Source organism: Xiphophorus couchianus, chromosome 8 (assembly GCF_001444195.1).
Source record: "Xiphophorus couchianus chromosome 8, X_couchianus-1.0, whole genome shotgun sequence".
NCBI lineage: Eukaryota > Metazoa > Chordata > Actinopteri > Cyprinodontiformes > Poeciliidae > Xiphophorus > Xiphophorus couchianus.
Window position 1 is genome coordinate 9,734,055 of NC_040235.1, and position 17,164 is coordinate 9,751,218.

Here is a 17,164-nt window from a genome sequence, read left to right on the forward strand (position 1 = left end):
TAAAATCAAAGTTTCACTGTACCTTAAGTTGCATGTTTCTCTGGTATGTCTGAGAACCGGACTTAGCATCCTGCATCTATATAGTCTGCGTCAAATTACAAACAGATGAGCAAAGTAGAAAGTTTCCTAAGAAAATGGCTGCGATATGGAAGCTTTCAGGTTTTGATATTACTATGATCTTTTGAAATGGAGCTTTGTGAAAGGGCTTAAGAGAGAATATTTCAAGGTTTTAATCTATTTCTGTTATGTTTTCATGTTCCAAGACAGAAACAAAAACAACCATAACTCTTAAGGAAAGTGAATCATTAAGAGTTTTTAAGCTTAAAAGAATGGAAGCTGCTGCTCTGTGAGAGGTGTCAGCTTAGTTTGTTAAACTACCGGTAATTGCTATAATTTGGATTTTAATTCAATTTCAAAGAGTAACAGAATTGGAGACTAATATTCATGGCTGCAGAATACCAAGTTTTAATCGTGATTGAAGCTTCTCTGGTTGAGGGTTCAGGGTCATTAAATTCTAGGGCTGAAGTTTCAGGTAAGCATAAAAAAACACAGCATCAGTGACACTGAAGCTGCAAAAGTTTTGCAAGATTGCAGTTGGTTATTGCAGTAACTCCATTTGGTTTCCTTTCCCAAATGCTGCCATTCACTCTAGCAACATTTGTCATCGTCACCTTCAATCTCAGTTCTTCCAGTTATGTTTATTAGCATAGGCTTGCTTAATAATCCTTCAATTTCCTTACTTTTAGAAGGTCAATTGTTGTTAGGTTAGTAAAATTAGATCTATCCTTTGGATTACCTCATAATTAAGATTATTTTTGCCAGACAAGAATCTACAGGAAGTAGCAAATAGCCACATCGTTAATATGAAGTTACTGAGTATGGAGTAAAAGTTGTAGGAGTAATGCTATTCATGTAATAAATTCTTTACTCTGTAACTGAGCCTTTGAAACATAAGGTGTTCTTTAATCACCGGATGGGTTTATAAGTTGTTTATCATCACTCTAGTATATCTCAGTGATGCTTGCCACTGCACATCAAGCACAAAATGTTTACTAATTAATTGTTATTTAAAGTCATTGCTGACTTTAAATAAGATCATTGCTGATCTTTTGTTATTTAAAGTCAGAAATGACTTTAAATAACAAAAGATCAGCAATGACTTTTTGTTATTTAACAACAAAAAGTTGTTAAATAACAACATGCAAAGAGAAATAGTTGGAGTAAATTATTCATGTTGATCTAGACTTGTTACTTATGTTGAAGAGAATTTCTTTATTAATAAAATGTGATTTAACCTAAAGCACTTTGTGTATTTTTCTTCTCAAAAATAAAACCTCCATAGGAACAAACAAATACAACAAAGTCCGGAAGGTAATCCAACATTTTACTGTAATATAGAATATTTATTTAACTGCATTACATTAAACTATATGACAAATACAATGCTTTAGTGTAATTTAACAGAATCACGAGAAATGTTTTTCTATTAATTTTTGGATAGCTTTTATGTTTTTTGTTTTTATATTGACAGACTTGTGATGTAAAATATCTCACTGTCATTTTCATTAGATGTAACACACGAATAACACTGCTATTAGCTTAATTAGTATGCACTAATAATAAACACAGCTGGTGGGTGTTTGCACAGGCATATAATTACAGTAAGCAGTGGATGCTATTTATCAGCTAATGTAGAGATAAAACTAAATTCAAACTAAGTCACATTTAATAATCCTCTTTAATCTCCTGTTGGTCTGCTGACCGCTCCCTGTCCTCAAACTATTCCAGATGTTTCTGCTCAGCTGTACGACTCCGCACCTCCTTCACAGGGGTAGCGATGTTTTGGTAGGATGGTGGTCACTTCTGGTAGGGGCTGTTTTTCCCATTCACCCTGGAAGAAAAATTTTATGTTACAAGTAATTGTTTTATTTAAAGGCATTTTCTTCTGTTTCTTTTCAACAAATGTCCAGATACTCCATATGTCTTCCTTGGTTTTTTGTTAGGCTTCTTTATGTAATACACACAACTTTGCAGTCTTGATCTCATTTTAGCACAAACATTTATAGTAAACATAATTTGCTAAGTACAATAAATGTGTATATGTCTTCAAAAAAAGACTTGATGGGTCAAAACTGACCAGGAAAGGCACAAAATTAAATGGTCACAGAATAATGCAATTCAGGAAATAGAATTTAGGCAAAACCAATTACCATAAAACTACTTCTACTGTTACATCACTGTTAGTAAAACTTGATTTTCTTTTTCAGGTTATATAAATCAAGCACTTATTCATTAATATGTTTGAGACATTTTACTCTAGTCACTTTTAATTTGACAACGGTTATCTTTGTGTAAATTTAAAGTTTGCTTGATAATCTGAAACATTTTAAGTGAAAAATCTGTAAGGATTCATGCCAACATGCTGAAGCAGCACACTGTTGTGTGCAATGCTCTGAGGCTGAGCCATTCAGCCTCTGGTTGTTTGTTAGAATAATTCTAGCCTGTACTTGCTGCATCAACTTACAAAGTTTTGTAAGCATGAACAAACATATTATAAAAGAAATCACTGAGGAACAATGAGAATGACCGCAAGTATAAATGCTGACTTATTTAGTTTTTTTTTTCTTATATATTTTTATCTTGAGCTGTTTTGCCTTCCATTAGTTCATAGACATGTCAGTGTGAAAAAAGACCACACGCTGGGCTTGACATTAAAGGTCTTTTAAAGTGATAAGGTCCTGCTTTAGTAGATTTTCCACCAGGCATGGTGCTTTAGTTATTATATTTTACCTGACATATTCCCTTCCGTAACATTTCTCTTCTAACCACATATTTTGATAAAGCTGTCTTAGCTCCATGTCACTAAGCTGTAGAGTGACATTAAAAATTATTTAAATAAATTGGTTTTAAATTTGTCTCCTGTTTCTAAAAACCAGAATTCCTAACTCTAGTGTTGTGAGGAAAGAACATTTCTGTCCAGAAATCTTGATTAAGGTCATCATTACATTTGAAATCAATTTACTCACTCTCATCCCAACATCTTGGATGTTTGTGTGGGTTTATTTTACTAAAGCAGTCTGAGTCTCACTTTTCTGAAATAATATCCATCTTGATTTGGGTAAATTGGTAGCTTGCCAGTCCATTGTAGCTTGTAAATATGTGTGTATTTGATGAATGAGGGACTCACAGGAAAGAGGCGTGCAGTGGACTGATTGCAGTGCATGGAGATGGGAGCTGTGTTATAAAGAGAGTCCAGCACTTCTCCGGCAAAATCATCCCAGTGCAGCTGAGCATACTGATCTGTCACACCAAAATCGCCACACACACACTGGTCATTTCCATGGAACCTTGATGGGAAGAGTGGGAGAGATGGAAAAAAGTTCACAAAAGAAGGAGACGAGGTATTTTAAAACACTTATCTTTGCTTTTAGAGGATAACGGTGCATTGCGTTTGAAGGGGAATAAAATCCCAATTTGTTTCTCTAATTCTTCACAGATCTCAGGAACATTTTGTGCTATTGTGGTTTAAGTTTCCTCCCATTTAGGTTGGATTGAATGAAAATAGCTCAGATTTGCCAGCTTAGCTATCAAACCAACAAACTCCATGTTTTATCCAATGTTAACAAGAACTACTGCAAAATTTTACATTTAATTTTTTTTTTTTTTTGCCCTACCTATTGATTGTGTGTTTTGGTCCTTGTGTGTGTGATGCATTTTAGATTGTTTTTTTTTCCAGATTCAAACAGTGGAAAAATGTATCTCCTTACCTTTTAAAGGTATAAAATTCCAAAAATATAATTCATATTTAATATGTAGAAGGAAAGAATTGTAAAATATTGACTTAAAGTGGAAAAATATTTTACAGTAGATTTTAGAAAGCTGAAATTGTTTTGACGCCGGGTCTCCTCGTTTTCATTGCTACTGCTAATCATTCACCCATCTCAGTGCTTTTAATATTAATAATTAAGCACTCCTTGAAACGTATTTTGTCAAAATTATTGTAGTATTTTTGTTTCTCATTAAAAACAGCAGAGTTATATGAATGCATTTCATATAAAAATATATTAGTTTTGTTTTTCCACTAAAAAAAATGGAGTTTGCTAAACATACCAGCATTAACTGCATTCTCAAAAACAAATATATAATTTCTGATTGATTTGAATATTTCTGACTGAAATCGGCATAAAAGACAGACGGGTTTAAGAAATCAGAAATGATTTAAAGATTTTTCTGCAGTACCTGTTAATGAAGCTAAAATATTTCTGCAGGTACCCTGGGTCAACGTGGCTCTTGCAGAGCTCCAGTTGAGTCCGAGGGTAGTAATGAATATAATTGACGCACATTTCCTCCATGATGCCAAAACCTCCCTGTGGAGATAAGAGCAGAACAAAATAATGAGTGTGAGGAGCATCAGAGGGGGAACTAAAGGTTACAGTGTTAAAACAAGTTTTCGTTTAAAGACTGAAACTTCGCACCACTGTAGGCTTGCTCCTGTCCTCTGTGTTGTACGTGCACTTTGTTATAAGGACGTCGCTCTGCAGGATAGAACAATAATTACACAAGAAATATCAGCAGCCAGTTTGGCGTCAAACAGAAATGTGTTTTGTGGATCAGAGATACTGTTTGGTCAGTCTTCTGGGAATTTCCCATCACATCTCAGATTTTACAGCCTCCTTCTATTTACATTCAATTTAAATGCTTCACACAGTGGTAAGAATCTAATGCACTGTTGTGCAAGCAAAGGGGAAGAAAATATAAATAAACTTGAACCAGATTCTTAAGAATGAAATAAAAAAAGAAAGCAGTTGAATGCATTACGAATAAATAGATGGATAGATTGTTTTTCACATATGAAATATATACATACATTTTTTATTCAAAAATCCACAAAGTGTGATACTTACTGGTAAAATATTGATCATTTTCTTCAGAACTCGGATTGTCTACATGTAAGAAGAGAGCAAATTCAGCTGAACAAAAGGATTCATGAGTCAAATATCAATTGTGCTTCACATTAAAAATCAGCTTAGATATGATTAAAACAGGATGCTTTTATTGTTCTCCAAATTTAACCATTCATTTCAGTATAGTATTTTTGCATCATTTTGTACAAATACTTTAATTACAGAGAAGAGGAACAGCAGCCGTTTCTCTCCCAAGGACTTTTTATACTGACAAAGTTTAGAAAATGTGTTAGCTTGGCGGAGAAAGTTGTAACAAAGGCCCTCATATGTCTAACGAGGCCTCAGGTTCTGAATTAAAACCACTCAACATACATTTAGATGAGTCTCACATTAGATCATATTGGGATTTTATCACATAACGGGTGATGAGTGTATACATATGTACCATGCAAAAAGCATGCGTCTGGGCTGTAACTCAACATATCAATGCCGCTGTTTCTCAGTTTATAGCTGACAGATAAGGTCATTGCATCTTTGAAATTACAGTTTTGTGCCTGATGAGGCCTTAAACCATGACATGAGTTATATTGTCGTTACTGCTGGAAGTAGGAGGCTGTTGTGACTGTAGCTCCCCCTTTTGGTGGATGAAGAAATGGAAAACAAGCCACATCAAACCCACCAAAAAAAGTCAAAATGTGAAAATGTTATCGAACACTCTAGTAGGACAGAAATAAAAAAAAGTGCCACCTGTGCTGTATTGGTATTTATGTTTATAAACAAGATGTCATTAGTTTTGTCATTAGCTGCCAACCTTCATGTGGCAGGAAACTACCCCAAGCTGTTGGTTGATAAATTAATGGTTTTGTTCAAGAAAAGAAGCATTTTATTATTGTTGTTATTCTTGATCAGGAATTTTAAAATAGCAACTGTCTCCTCTAATCAGATTTTTGCACACAATCACATTAGCACTCTAGCACAGCCAACTGCTGCAGGAAGGTAGCACAGTAGCAGTTTGTAACCCCCATGAATAATTGCTTAAAAATGCTTTTCAATGCTGGTATAGTAAAATATATATTGTATTAATTTTATTTCTTAAACTATTTTATTTATATTGTAATTTTTTTTTTACTAAACAAGTCATCATGGCAAGAGTTTATTAGAAAATGAGTAATAGACTTCACTCTCTTTTGTTTCAGTTTCCTGGAAGATGAAGTGGTTAAATGACGACATGAAGAAATCTTTAAACTTTTCTTACTTGTTAGAATAATATTGGAGAAAAGCTGTGATGTGGCACCTCGTTTGCCCACATAACACTTTCTGTTTGGAATGTGGACACTTCTTTCTTCTGATAAACTTTTTACTGTTTAGTTGTAAGTTATGGATGATCATACTTATGAAACAAGATGAAAAGTTTTCACATAGGGAAAAGAGCTTGATTTTCCTCCTGAAATTTTAAAACTATATTTCTGAAATCATTTAAAGTATGATTTTTTTTTTTTAAATGAATTTTCCAATCTTTTTGCATTAGAAAACAAATTGCAAAAGTGCATCATTACAGCATTGACATGGATAGATATGTCCTTTCTTTCACCTGGTAGTCTGTACTGAAGTGTTGGTCTTCCTGTACCACTTCCAGCTCTTTCCCTCCCCTCACCAAAACTGTTCTGACCCCACGGCCAGCCAGGTGGGTGTGCAGCTGCGAGGCAAATACATAGATACCTCCTGGAGGCAAAGCCTAGACAGACAACCGGCAGACAAATAAGAAGAGTTTTTAGATTACAAAAAATCTCAAAGCTGAGCTTCTCAACTTTTGAACCATTAAGTGATGAAGCTTTTATGCACGTACAGTCCGGGTGCACTTTGATGTGCAATACCCAGTGAGATAGAAGGTATGCTGCTTTGGAGGGATCGCCATGACAGGAGTGTAAACGAGGCCCAGCTCCATGATCCCTGCATCGTACCGCCTCAGGTTGGGAGTGTAATGCAGTCGTATCCCAGATGAGTCATGCCTGCCTGCATTAAAAATACAGACTCATTAATGTTTGATGTACGATAACTGTGATACTTGAAAAATATTCCACAGGTAGGGTATTTGTACACCTTCCCAGTCTTTGAAAGATGTAAAAATGAATATGTTTTTTTCTTTTTGTTTTCTGTAGCAGCCTTCTGCAATTTAAGTTGTCAGTGATCATTGAAAGTGTCAAATAGACACTTTATCTGGTCTTGTCCTGAGATGTGTTTGGAAGCACTTATGGTTTGGACAAGACAAGGAAATGCTAATTGTGTTTTTTTAACAAACATAAGAAAAGTTAAAAGAAGTGTGATGTCATAATAACCTAACATTTTTAACTTACTGCGAATTTTGCAAGTCATGAATTTTAATTGAGATGCACTGGAATTGCCTGTTCCACTTGATCAGCCCTTTCAAGGTGGTCAGAAAGTTAGTTTGTGATGAAGGAAGATTGGAAGTTAGCTATTTTCAGTATCAGAGTAAGGTGTTTTGAATTAATGAAAGCACAGAGAAGCTGTGTACACATCTCATATGTCTTCTCTTGCTATGATTCTTAATGATAAATCAGGACCTAACAGAAAACAGATTCTCATTGGCACACCTACAACCTGTAATATTAAATTTAGCCACATATCTTCTGGTTAAAACCTCTAGATTTCTCATAAATGCAGAAACATGTTTCAAATTATTCATTTCAAGGAAGGAACATGAGAATATTAATGTGAAATACACAAATATTTCACATCTAGATACATATTTGCACAAATTAAATCAGCTAATCTAATTAGAAGAGGCTAAAACTCAGTGTAATAGACAAAACAAAGCTCCGTCTGTTTTTATTTTTCTTAAAAGAATATGTCTGCCGTTGGCAGTACATCTTTCAGTTAAGTATTGATGTGTGTACTGTGTGTACCAGCTATAAGGAGAGGGTTGTGGTAATGGACTTCCAAACGGAGAAACCTTGAGGAACCAGGTCCACCTATGGCCAGGCCTGCATCAGGGGGATAGTAAAAAGCCTGCAAGCACACACATCCATGCACACTTGAAATATAAGATTCATGAGAAAAACCACAGCAGGAGTTTGTGTAGTGCAGTGGCTAATTGGACGACTTACAATTTAGAGTTCATTTAATAATTGTGTAACAACTAGACTCATGTTTTATAGTAATCAAGATTTCCCTTGAAAATAAAATACTTTTAAAATGTTTTATATGAATAAATTAGTCTCTAGTACCTGAAAGGTAGTAGAAATAATAGAATTTGTTTCTTTGCAAAGAAAAGTTGCACATCAGATAATTTGACTTTTGTTTTTGAACCTATCAAATAATTTGAAATTCTATGCTGGCATGTAAAGTGTATTTTTCTAAAAAAAAAAAAACATTTTAAACTTGCTCCTCCACTGTTTCAAAAGGACAGTTCTCCATAATTTATTTCTCCCTCTTTTTTCAGCTGCTTTACAAGGCTTCAATACCCACTTCTTTCAGTGCACCGCCTAGGAGAATAAAACAACACTATAAGAAGGTGATGAAAGAGGCCTGAATATTTCCAACCTAATCTTGTCTTCACAGCTCACAGAAGGCATCCTGCTTGTTTTTGTTTAGCTGGCAGATAATCCAATCGGAGAGGGGCCAGGCTTGCTTGTGATACAGTGGGAAGCGGTACAGAGAAATATGGTGACAGCCTCGCTGTTCCCTGTCCTCTTTGCTTTATGTGGAGAGCAGGCTGCTTTACTTACTCAGCTGCTGCTTTGTTACCGTATGGCCTTGTACTCTTCTTCTGTGGAGTTGAAAGTTTGTCATTTGGGCAAAATCTGCAGTTAATCCATATTTTTTCCATACTGAAGATTATTGATTTTAAGGCCAATATTTAATCTGAGCAACATGTTTTCTCTGACAGGAAGTCATATTAATATTTTGGAGTTTAAATCTTATAGAGAATCTGTGGAGGAAGCTAAAAATTAGGGTGATGCCAAGGAAACTTTTAAACCTGAAAGACTCGGAGCTCATCACCAAAATTAAATAATTAAAATTCATGGATTATTGAGAAGGTTGTAAATAAACATTTTGTTTGTTTATTCAAGTTGTACAAGACAAAGTTTACTCTGGCCAGGGCATCTTGTCTGTCACAAGAAACTTAGGAATTATCTCCATATTTTTCACCACAGCCATTGTAATTACTGACTAATCCCACAATAGATATAAAAAAATATGCGAGATAAAAACTATCAGGGCACAGAAAAAAGAATGGCTTTATTCTTTCCAGCTAATTATTCAAATGCAACATGCGCTTCTGCAAGTTTTAGTCTGCTATTTCTGCAATGAAGAGATTGCCAGTGGCACAAAAAATGCTTTAAAACTAGTTGAAAAAACACAAATCTAATCTTAAGGACCCATTATGATTTTTTTTTTTGTACCACCTCTAAAACGTTTCATTATATGTGTTCATGAAGGCTTTTCATTTGCTGTTTTTGTGGGTGTATTTTTCTCTTTTCATGTCTGCAAGTTTATAAATATTTGTGTGCTTCCCACATACAGACTGTCTCTTTATAGAACTGATGTGTGTGGGAACATCTTTACAGAATTTTAAAGACTGCAGCTCCAGGCTTTAATATTACTAGTGTGGGAGCTTTTGTTTGTCTCTTAAAATAGGTGCAAGGTCTGCACTTAACCAAGTTCGTCCCAATGCTCTGTTTCAATTAGATGTTCTGTATTTACATTAAACCAGGGAACTACAGTATATACAGTTATTTTGCTCTATATTTTGGTCTTTGCATATTTAAATATTTTTTTTATAAACTGATGACATTTAACCTAATTGTCACATCTTTAATTTGAGTATGGACTCTTGGATTATTTGTAATTGTGGAAAGGCCCCATTCATGTTGTGGAAATGACTTCCCATCATACCTCAGCCCCCATTGCCCAGGCAGCCAGCACATGGCGGCAGAAGTTGAGCTTTTTGGGTTTCATCTTGTCGTCACAGGAGCCGCTGTACTGTGGTACCTCTCGCAGATCTGGTGCACACTCAAACACTTCGATATGATGCACGATGGCTTCGTTACCTGGAGTTATCACAGACTCATACTAGAGGAAATAGTAAAAAAGCAAACAGGTTTTTTATATTAATTCATTCAAGTATTGATAAAAATGCAAAGTATTTATTATTTTAAATATCCTTATACCATGACAATGTGGTTCTTGGGCATATCATCAGGCAACTTCTGGATGAAGCACCAGTAGGTAGTTTCTTGGTTTGGTATGATGACATTTGGAGCAAGAACATCCATCGTCTTCACATCTGGAGGCAGAGTGGGTGATGGCATGTCAGGGCGTAGCATCAACACTCTCTGCACCCCCATGTGGATTCTGGACAGGTTCAGATCTCCAAGAGAGGCAAGTGGTTGATCCAACAAGCCATAGATGATGTGCACGGTTCCTTCCTGATGAGTCAGAGGAGAAAGGTTTTAAACAACTACAAAGTTAAATATGGGAGGCTGATGCACACAGACGCACGCACACACAGGAAATAAAAGAACAACTCAATAATAATGTCTTTTCTTACCTCTATGACGTAATCTCTGGGATCACAGGTACTAAATGGTCTTTTGAAGAGCAAGTAGAATCCATCAGCTTTCTGTTTAGCTTCAATCAGCTCGTAGTCTTGATGGCTATCCAGTGATACATGGCCTTTGCTGTCACTCCATGCGTCCTGTAGGAGATAATGAGGTGAAACAGGACCACCTGGAGACCTCAATCTTTAATTACAGTACTTTGGAACAGCATCATTTACAGGAAGGAAAAAGGAAATATATACAATACATTTTGGATTTGTATTCATCCTCCTATACTTTGCTACACCTACAGTAAATTAAATACAGTGCAGCCAACTGTCCTTAGAAATCAGCTAATTAGTAAATGAAGTCCAACTGCGTGTATTTTAATCAGAGTAAATACAGCTGTCGTGTGAAGGCCTGAGATGTCTGCTAGAGAACATCTGAGAATAGAGAATCTGTTATGGCAATTATTTTTCATGATTTTCATAAATCTAGTCTCTGTAGCAAGAAGAAAGCCATTGCATGAAGATATCCCTAAAAAGTCATGTGTTCAGTTTGCTACAAAAATGTTGAAGACAGTGCTCTGGTAAGATGTTACCAAAACTGAACTTTTTGGGTTACATGCAAAACTGTAATAGTGCAAATCTAACACCATACGACATCCTGCCACTGGTGAAACATGGCGGTGGCAGCATTATGCTGCTTAATGCTGTTCTCCAGCAGGAAGAGGGAAACTGTGCAGAGTTATTGGGAAGATGTATGAAGCTAAATGCAGGGCAATACTGGAAGAAAATCTTAGATTTGTAAAACAAAATTCAAAACCAGGCATAGTTTTTCCGTAACCTCTTTAGTTAAGCATTACTTCATGTTGGCCTTTTGAAATATCAATAAAATATGTTGAAGATTGCAGCTGTAACATGAAAAAATGTGAAAGAAATTAATAGGGTTGGAATACTTTCTTAAAGCAATGTAAATCCTCCGCCATCGCAAATGAACTGATGAACAGATGAGTTAGTTTGTTGGTAAGGTACCCTATACAGCAGTTTGAAAAAAAAAAGCATTTTGAAGTGAAAAAGAAATTATTATAATCACTGTGACAATTAAGACAGCTACAGAGTAAATACTGTAGCTGTATTTACTCTGTAAATGACAGAAATATACAGAAAGTATGTTTCTGTCAAGAAACATACTTGCTGTATGTATTTCAAGAAAGGGCAAAAGTAAGTAATAGTAGATTATTAAGACACAGATACTACTTCTGTAATTCCAATAAATAAAAAAGAAACTCAAAATTGGTTACTGAGTAATAATTGTGACAAATGGCAGCAGTTGTAGTCAGTTGTTTGATGGCAAATTATGATATAATTCATAAAAAGAACTAGTTAGAACAAGAGTGGCATTTGGTGTTGTGAAACCTTCTCCAACCTGGCAAACAAGATGTTCTTCTTCTCTGCCAGAAGGCTTTGTAGCCTCGTCTGAGTTTCTCACATTCCTACCTGTCCAAAATAACACCTAAGATCTCTCATTTTCATCTCCTCACTGTTACTCTTATGTAACTGTCCCACACGAACTCCATGGATTTTGAAGACATCAGTTTAGAAAGTGTGCATTTTGTAGAAATCTAATAAAGCACGCCATAGTACACCTTGTCCAGTGTGAGTTAGAAGTTTGCAGAGAAAAAACTGAGATATATCGGGTGGCTGGCCCCATATAAACCTTAAAACATTACTCACTGTAGAATTTTAGTGATAGCATCATGTCATAAAATTATTTAAAAACTTAGCTGTTGCTGCTGTCTTTGTTCTTATATGTGACAAATATTATTTTTTTTCTCATTAATCAGATGTCCGCACTGATTTTTTTTTTTTTCCTTTGCTCTGTTGATGTTTCCTTGCAGACACTGATTAGGTAGTGAGAGACCTAATCAGAGACAAAATAATACCAACAAATTTCCAGTTAAAATTTCTTAAAAACTGTGTGAGGCATAATGGGAAAAAAAGGCATTTCGCACATCTTAATTAACATGTGATTTGGCTTTGATATGCAAATATCTGCTAATGATTCCCAGTAGAGCTGCAGCTATTAGTGCAGTTTGACTGATTTCCAATTAGGAAGGCTTGATAACATCTTTAGCGACTCTGTGATCATGCAGCAAAACTCTTCCCCAGGCTGCTTGTGCAAAAATGCCTTTCCCACACCCCTACAACCATGGAGAGACAATGAAATGTAGGAAATTCCTTCTCCTTAAGATTCTTTATAAAATCCCTGCAAAAACAAACAAAAATTAATTAATTCAAAACATACACCATTGACCAGCATCAATTTTACCCCAAAGTAGCTCCTTGTTCCATTGTCCCACAGCACCACCAGGTCTGCATTGGTGAGTTCACCGCGGTCCGACATCCCCAGGACTACCCCGTGTCTGAGCTCTGCAACCCTCAGCTGTATGTAGATCTCCTGGGTGGCATAGCTGATGTTCCAGGCCAGCTGCAGGTTTCCAAGTGGGTCCAAAGGCATACGGAAAGGCATGGGGAGAGGTGGCAGAGAACTGGAAGGGCTCGGCTTTAGGCTGGACACGTCGATGGCGTTGGAGGACGCCTGATACGAAGCCACTAGGATGACCATCAGGGCAGCCAGGCCAGTGAAATACATGATGGTGATGTCCTGAAGGCGGACGTCTTTGCTGAAGATCCTCATGCTGGTGGACAGATCCTTTCAAGTTTTTTCTTCAAGATGTTTTTCTTTTCCCTACTTCTCTTGCCAAAGTTGAACTGAAGTTTAAGTTGAAAAACAAACTGCGAGGGAACTTTTTCTCCAGTCTTGCTGTAAAAAAGACGTGATTCTCCAGTCTAATACACTCGCATTTGTCCTGTTTGATTTCAGGCCTCATATGACAGTGAAGAGGCACTATTTCTTCCTGTGTTCTGTCCTCTCTGTCTGTAATGTTAGACAAAGTTTGACCTTCTGTGGAGCATCTGTACTTCTTATTTTCTATTTATCTGGTGAGATCCTCTATTGGTGTCCTCTTTCCTCTGAACAACCGTTACGTCTCTTCCGACCTCGTCCACCTCTTTGCTTTTTAAAAGACTCCTCCCTTGTGAGTTGCCTGTTTTTATCCAGCCTAATGGTATTACATTTGTTGAGGAAAATTGAATTGTGTTCTTTAAGCCCTGGGGGTCGGTCATGATTCTGCACGTCTGCCAGACCCTAATTGATCCAAATTCAGCCAGGGGCATTATCAATGATCATCATTTTGGACTAACTTAAGTTTATTGTTCTTTCTGTTCTGCTTTGGTAAGCAAATCACCAAAATGATTTTTTTCTACATGTAAATGTTTTCTATATATTCTCCCTACACTAGAGGCTGTCCCCCCATTGATTCAAACAACATTTCGGGGGCAGTGGGAGCTTGGGTGATGTGTAAACAAGGCATTAAGGCATTCGGTCCTCCTTAACCTATACCTTAGGCTACAGAAGACCTAATCTAACTGTCAATACAGGTTTTCAAGAGGAGAAGCGATGTGATCTAATAGGTTAGCAAAGTCAATGTGAAAAGGGTGTTTAGTGAAAAAAATTTACTACAGTAGAAAAACACATTACAGAGACTGTATGAATTAAAATAAGGATTTATTTATTTACTTGCTTGGCTATTTTCATTATTTGTTTTTACATCATGTGTGGTCTTCAGCAGAAAAATATTTATTTCTCACTTAAAATAACCTTTGCAAATTGTGGAAATTGTGATTTTACTTATTCACTACATTTTCAACAACTAAACGTGTAAGGATTTATAAATATTAAACATATATTTTGATGAAAAACTGGATCTGTAAATCATTGCAGATCTGAAGCATAACAGGGACCTGACTCCATCATGTTTGACTTCTTAAAAGAAAATCATGGAGGTTTCCAAATTTTTGGTATTAATGTATTTATATTTTGTTGATATCCAAACACTTTTTTTCAGCAACAAGAATAGAATATGGGGTAATTATTTCTTTTAAAAAGTAACAGTTTTATTATATGTTTGCTGTCCAAAGCAAAAAGTCACTAGATGTTTTCAATCCCACTTACTATTAATTTTAAATAGAAGGAAGAAGTTGATATCGCCAGTACATAATGAATGCTTTTGCTGTTTCCAATGTTTTCCAAGTTAAGATGCGTCAGTGAAAATCTTGAACTAAAACTCTTGAAAATTATCAATCAAATTTGTCAAATTTACAACAATCTCCAATTACATTTGGATTCAACACAAAATCAAAACTTCGGACACCATTAGCTTAAGGAGAAATGTAATGATTTTAATAAACAGAATAATTTTTGTTCCCAAATGTGTTAAGTATGGACTCATCATATAGCAATAGCATAAGTGTTTACCTCAAAACCATTTTTTTTTTACCACATATAACAAATCACAGCTTATTGCTACAAATCCCAAATTCAAACATTAAGTTAGAAATGTATTGATTACTTGAATATTCATACTCCAGAAAACAATAGAAAAACGTAGTGATGATTTCAAACCACTCTTTTTCATTGGAGAGGATTCAATAGATCTCAAAATTCCTTCAATTGCAGGTGAAGCTCCGGTACAACTCTGCTGCAGGGTGACTGCCAACTCTGAATGAAATGGAAAAGAAAAAGCTCTTATAGGATGTCAGACTATTGAGTTTTTGCTTTTTATCCAGAAGGGAATCATACAGGAAAAGCTTTGGATCAGAACAAAAAAACAGACAGAATAAGAGAAATCCTGCCATTGTGGTGGTTAATGTAATAAAAACGTCAAGTCCCCTTGGGCGCAAACAGAGCTCTGTATGTTCAGAGAACAGCTCTCATATGAGGCTCAGTGACCTTCTCTTTGTCTCTACTTGCTTGACAGTAATGATTTCGTTCTTCTCCTTCATTCAGTCACACTTCTGATGCTTGGCCCCCTCTGCTTCTCTCCCATCACACGTTTCTCTGCTGGGGCGTCTTTCTTTCACTGTCTGCCTTCTCTTCTTCTCTTACAGGCACACTTGTCTTTCCGGTGCCACTACTGATGCGTCAGCAAACAGAGCTGAGATGCTGTAAAGTCAGCTGTGAATTGAGGAGAAGAGGTGTGGGGGTAGGGACATCGGATGAAACGAGTTATTACTCTTGGGATTTTAATGATTCATCTGAGCCGTTCCTTCTGTTTGAGTGGGCTTGTTGTTATAACTTCACTGAAGAATTGGATGCATAAAGTTGAATATGCTGAACATTTTCTTTAATCCACACAGGGTCTAGATTTTAAATTAAATTAACATGATGGTGTAGGCTGGGGAGCAGGGCCACATCCCAACCACAGCTCTAATTATCCAATATTCTACTCACACCCAGTTCACCAATCAATCTCAGTTTATCATGTTCATTTGACCCTGCCCTCTTTTTCTCCCTGCAGGGCATCATTTCATCAGTAGTCTCCTTCCAGTCCTCTTCTACGCTCAGCTATCTTCCTCTACTTCCCTCCTTCATTCTTCACTTATATTCACGTTCCTTCTTTTTCTAAGCTCCATCTGGTCTTAAGTTGCCCACATGCTGACGCTCCTCCTCTCAGTCCTCCAACAGCTAGTGTCCAAATGAGGATGTATCATCACATCCCATATGACTCATCTCCAAATCTATATTTTCACTTTAATATGTACATGCACCCCCTCTCTTATTTTGTTAAATGTCTGCTTAGGAAGTTGCACCTTGACCACATGCTTGTGCCATCTCGCCAACTTCTTGCATAATTCTGGCAGAACATTTTAAACTCTAAACAGAGAAAGTGAAGTTTAGCTGTCAGACTGTGCTGATTTCAATTTAAGTTTCAATGGTGTTAGCTTTAGTAGCTTCACCTTAACTTGCGTCTCCACCCATGCTTGTCTTGGCCATCAATCTTCTGAACAGAATTAGAGCTTATCTAAATTATTTGCTTTCCTGAAACAGACTCATAGACAGCCCCACAGAATGATACTGCCACCACCATGCACCAGCTCTTGGTTAGAAAGCTTCACTTCAAAAGTACTTGTTGGCACTGTGAGGGAAGAAAAGAAAACTCAGTTGAAAGATCACTTAAAATAAATATTTAAAATCCCTAAAACAATGTAAAACTCATATTGGTAATGAGCATATGTAAAGTTTTGTCTGAACTATATGTGTATTTTGAATCCTGAAGAATAGATTGATCAATATATGTGCATAAGTCATGGTTTGTCAGGATAACCTCAAATATCATTTGACTGTGCTCTTGTTGGTCCATATTGTTGATGATGTTGTTGACAGAGGTTATATTAAGACTGTATAAAGTATCCAGTATGATGGAAGAGGACATGAAGGAAAGTAGGAATGGTTTGAAATGATCGGATCTGTGGCCAGCGTCCCTGACTCCCTCTGCTGATGCCTCTCTGATAGCAGTGACCCATTTTTGCCACACTGTGTCATGGTCCAGTTTTGGTTTTATTATGTGATTTATTTATTTATTTTACTAAAATTGGAAGCACCTTTTGCAGACAGGACAATGTAAAACAACCCAAGCTATTTTTTTCAACAAAATTGGCAATAAAGTGTGGTCTTTATAGTGATCAGATCTCCTCTCTAGCTCACATCACCCTGTTTCCTTGTTGCATTTGTGGAAGTCTATGAAAAGCACAAAAACACATAAAAGCAGAATTCACCCTCCCCTCACACACACAC

General features: G+C 36.3%; 1 protein-coding gene across 1 annotated transcript; it reads right to left on the minus strand.

Annotated features, from left to right (window-relative positions):
• Nucleotides 1-1,134: 1,134 nt before the first annotated feature.
• On the minus strand, nucleotides 1,135-14,108 carry dbh (dopamine beta-hydroxylase (dopamine beta-monooxygenase)). The gene is made up of 12 exons (XM_028025286.1): nucleotides 12,797-14,108; nucleotides 10,477-10,623; nucleotides 10,097-10,354; nucleotides 9,822-9,998; nucleotides 7,829-7,931; nucleotides 6,751-6,917; nucleotides 6,496-6,639; nucleotides 4,905-4,943; nucleotides 4,476-4,535; nucleotides 4,240-4,367; nucleotides 3,188-3,347; nucleotides 1,135-1,891 (listed from the first exon to the last, which is right to left on the minus strand). The coding sequence occupies exons 1-12, from the start codon at nucleotides 13,163-13,165 to the stop codon at nucleotides 1,799-1,801; spliced, it is 1,845 nt and encodes a 614-aa protein (XP_027881087.1). The 5' UTR covers nucleotides 13,166-14,108; the 3' UTR covers nucleotides 1,135-1,798.
• Between the last annotated feature and the right edge of the window lie 3,056 nt (nucleotides 14,109-17,164).